At 39.1% G+C, this 3582-nt stretch overlaps 1 protein-coding gene and 1 long non-coding RNA gene across 5 annotated transcripts in view; one reads left to right on the top strand and one right to left on the bottom strand.

The window, feature by feature from the left end:
• LOC116695664 (uncharacterized) overlaps positions 1-3582 on the top strand; it is an 813105-nt gene that overhangs the window by 797537 nt on the left and 11986 nt on the right. The window lies entirely within an intron of this gene.
• The window catches only part of LOC116695626 (peroxisomal sarcosine oxidase), a 115457-nt gene that overhangs the window by 79651 nt on the left and 32224 nt on the right, over positions 1-3582 (bottom strand). For 3 of the 4 annotated variants that reach the window (XR_004333504.1, XR_004333505.1, XM_032526033.1), the window contains exon 6: positions 3064-3213. Coding sequence is in view for 2 of the 4 variants with exons in the window: in XM_032526033.1 (XP_032381924.1) it covers positions 3064-3213 (150 nt within the window). In the remaining 2 variants the exon portion in view is untranslated. Of the gene's footprint in view, positions 1-2547; positions 2649-3063; positions 3214-3582 lie in introns of those variants that run through there. The other variant, XM_032526034.1, reaches the window with a different exon arrangement.

Raw genomic sequence — 3582 nt, forward strand, 5'->3', positions numbered from 1 at the left:
GGAATGTTTCATCCGTCCCGCGTTTCAATCGTCCCGGCTCTCCCCTACCTGTAAAAACGTAAACCCATTAATACAACCATGAAAGCAGCATACAAACAATGGGGACAGACTCATTCTACCTGACATGAAAAAACCTCAGTGATTCCAAACAGCTGCGTGACCTGAGATGTAATAAACCGCCGGTAAATTCTGGAGATATATAAAAGATGGAGACAGCTTAGAGCCCAGAGGACGCTGAGTTGGCTAATTTCCTCCTGAACAGGTAAGCATTCGCTTCATGCTAATTCATGACATCTACAAGGGACGGGCATTTAATGTCATTTCAACATTTGTGTACTCACATTGAATTAGTTAGAGTACAAGTTAGTTACATTCAAAAATAATTGAGATAAAGCCAGGGAAGTGATCCCAACTGTTCTTGGCTAACAATGCCATGTTAACACTGTCTTAATAATCATTCCAGACAAACACAGCCTATTCCCCCAGATCTTTACCAGGTTAGGATAGAACGTCACCCAACGGCAGTGCAATGAGTTACATGAACCAATCAATCATCATTAAAGTGTCACTTAACACAACTGAGCTTGAAGACATTGATGTGATGTTGGCAGCCTGTCTGAAAGTTGTAAGTCTTCTGGTAGCTGTGCCAAGAGAAATCTCAATAATTCCAAATCTTGCAGAGACGGAGAGCGGAGGTATATGTAAGAAGATAACATAGACACAGGCTACATATTGTTAACTGAAATGCTAGGTAACATTAGTAATTAAAGCTAAACAGCTAATGTAAATCCAGACTGACTGACGCACAGTAGAGGAATCAACGGTTATGACACAATTTTTACAAAAACGTCCGCTACGGAGCCATAACGTAAGATTAAAGGTAACGGAGCCTTTTATACTTTGTCATGTTTCTTTAAAAATAAAAAATGGATAATTAGAGTCTTTAAATGCTTTAGATTTAAAGTAATTCACTGTCAAAGTGACGTCAAAATGAATGGCAGTCACTGGGATGCTAATGGAGGGTGATGGTAGCATCAAATGGCGCCACCACACTCTACAATTTACAAAGCCCCAACAATTACAGTTGTAATTGGCGCCTTGCCCGGCCCCATTTCAAGTTCTGCTGCCAAGCGGAAAAAAAAAAACATGTCAAAGTGCTGCGGGTCAACATTACAGCCAGTCAAAATGCAGGGGACCCTCAACAGAACTTGTTTACCATTGCACATTAGCCTAGCAGCTGCTTATAGCCTAATTCCAACATAACCACACGGTTGAATTAAAGCCTGCATGTACCCTAAACAGAGCAGCTTAGGTTTGTTATATTAGAGAGAGCAACAAGTTAGCGGACTGCCGCTATCCTCTCTGCGCTCTGTCTGCTTAGCTGCTGACCGCTGTGCTGTGAGCGCCTGCCTCGGCATTGTCGGCAATCTTTTTTTTTTTCACTTTATTGAAAAATTGCCAAGTTTCCAATTGAGTGTAGATATAAGTTATTGTTAACCTGGAAATCCAGCGATCTTGTGAGAGCATAATTTGAATTTGCTCAGTGAGTTACTCTGGCATCAAGTAATGCTGCTCATTATCTATGCCCTTGTAGCCGAGCTGCACCAATCACATCGGTATATCTGATATAGGCGGGGCCAGAGGCGAGCTGAACAGATGACAGTTTAATCTACCAGTTAGCTCCGCTGGTAGCTAAGCGCATGGGGCTCCGGATACGTCATCCCATGTGTTGTTTTGATTGGTCGTTGATTGGTCAAGATTTTCAAATGCATACTTGGTGCTGCCCCTCAAGATGGGCGACTGTCATTACTCAATGCCAGACCCTTAATTTTTCAGATTTGGGTCTTGACTTCCAGGCTAATTTATTGTTACATTATGTTGTTAATACATGTTTTAAATTTGACAATGTAGTGGTACATTGCGGTCAAAGGTCAGATATTATATTGCATAAAAGTCTAGCCTAAAAATTGCATAGCAACCTTTGCTTTAAAAATATAAATGTGAAAATTGAGAAGCGAATCAAACCGTGACCGTAGAATCAAAAATGATTTGGAGAATTGTGACACCCCTAATTATAACATTGCATTATTCGATTTGGTTTAACTTTTCAGCAAACATAAAATACTGACTACTGTAGCTTCCCTACCCATGGAGAAGCATGGGCATCACTGTGTCAGCTGCTGCTACACACGGGAGCCTCACTTCTCATAACAAACCCAGTTGGACTAATGTTACGTCACATACAAACGCTGTCCACATGGCTACCTGTCTGAAAGGGGAAGGCTCGGCTGGTAACAATCATGTAAAAGGAGAATTGTGAAAGTTTACTTTTCTATCAAGCAGCAGAAAAGTTTTAGAATCAACATTGTAACGTCCTGCGATGTGACTATTGAGCATTTGCACATCGCGATGTAGACAATGAAACTAAATTTTGTGCAGCCCTAATAAGAACTCAAGCAGATATTTAAAAAGCAACGTACATATTACTTTCCTTTGTAACTAATTCATTTATGTGCAGTAATTGGTAAAATAACTAGTAACTGTAAATAATTACAAAGTGTCGGAAACACTAGCGATGACCTGCAGATGTTTTTGCTGCTGTCTTGGTCAGGACTCCCTTGTTATCCTGAATCTCAATGGGAATATTCCTGGTTAAAGAAAAGGTTATAAAATAACTAAATAAACCATATTGAACACTACATTACTTTTGCTATATAACATTACATATCCAAGATCAGAAAAGAGCTGGATGATGACAAAATCGTATTTTCCCAGCCCCTTTTCTTAGATAATACAAAAAACAGAAATAAATAGACTGAAAGCTAACAGTTGATTTTACATAGAAAAGAGAGAGTGAGACCAAAAACGAAATGAAAAGAAAATAATAATAAATAATAAATGGACTGCATTCATATTCCGTGTTACTAGTCGACTACTCAAGGTTCTTACATTTTACAGGCACCATTCACACACATTCATACACTGTTTGCCTAGGTAGCCATATAAGGTACCCTTCGGGGTTTGAACCATAATAATAATAAAAATAATAATAATAATGCTGACCGTATACATGCAGCTCTCCACCACAGCGGGTTCTGGGACCAGGCCAGGTAAACAGCGGGTGATGTAACGCTGGAGGATGTCAATATCAGACCGGTCAGTCTGCCTGTCCCTCTGGTCTGGGTCTGTCTCAGCACCCGCATGGTAACATATCTGCACACAGAGTCAAACATCATCAATATTATGTCTATATGAAACATTAAAAGCTTGGCAACCCTGCACACTTGTGTTGTCTTGTGTTTTTAAAGTTTTTTTTAAAACATTGTGGGGTTTTTTTCTTGACATTTTGGTCACTTCAACATTTCATAGTTTTTCTGACGTTTTGTCATTTTTTGAGCTTTTTCCATTGTTATAATATAGTTATAGTCAGTAAACGTAATATTACTTTTCTTCTGCCACATGGCATTGTTTTGTCATTATTTACGACCTACTTTGCAACACAGTAATACAACAGAGACCTTATTTATTGATTGATTTCAATGTTGATCAATTCAACACCAAAGATTCTTTTGTACCTTAAAA

Source organism: Etheostoma spectabile, chromosome 9 (assembly GCF_008692095.1).
Source record: "Etheostoma spectabile isolate EspeVRDwgs_2016 chromosome 9, UIUC_Espe_1.0, whole genome shotgun sequence".
Classification (NCBI taxonomy): Eukaryota; Metazoa; Chordata; class Actinopteri; order Perciformes; family Percidae; genus Etheostoma; species Etheostoma spectabile.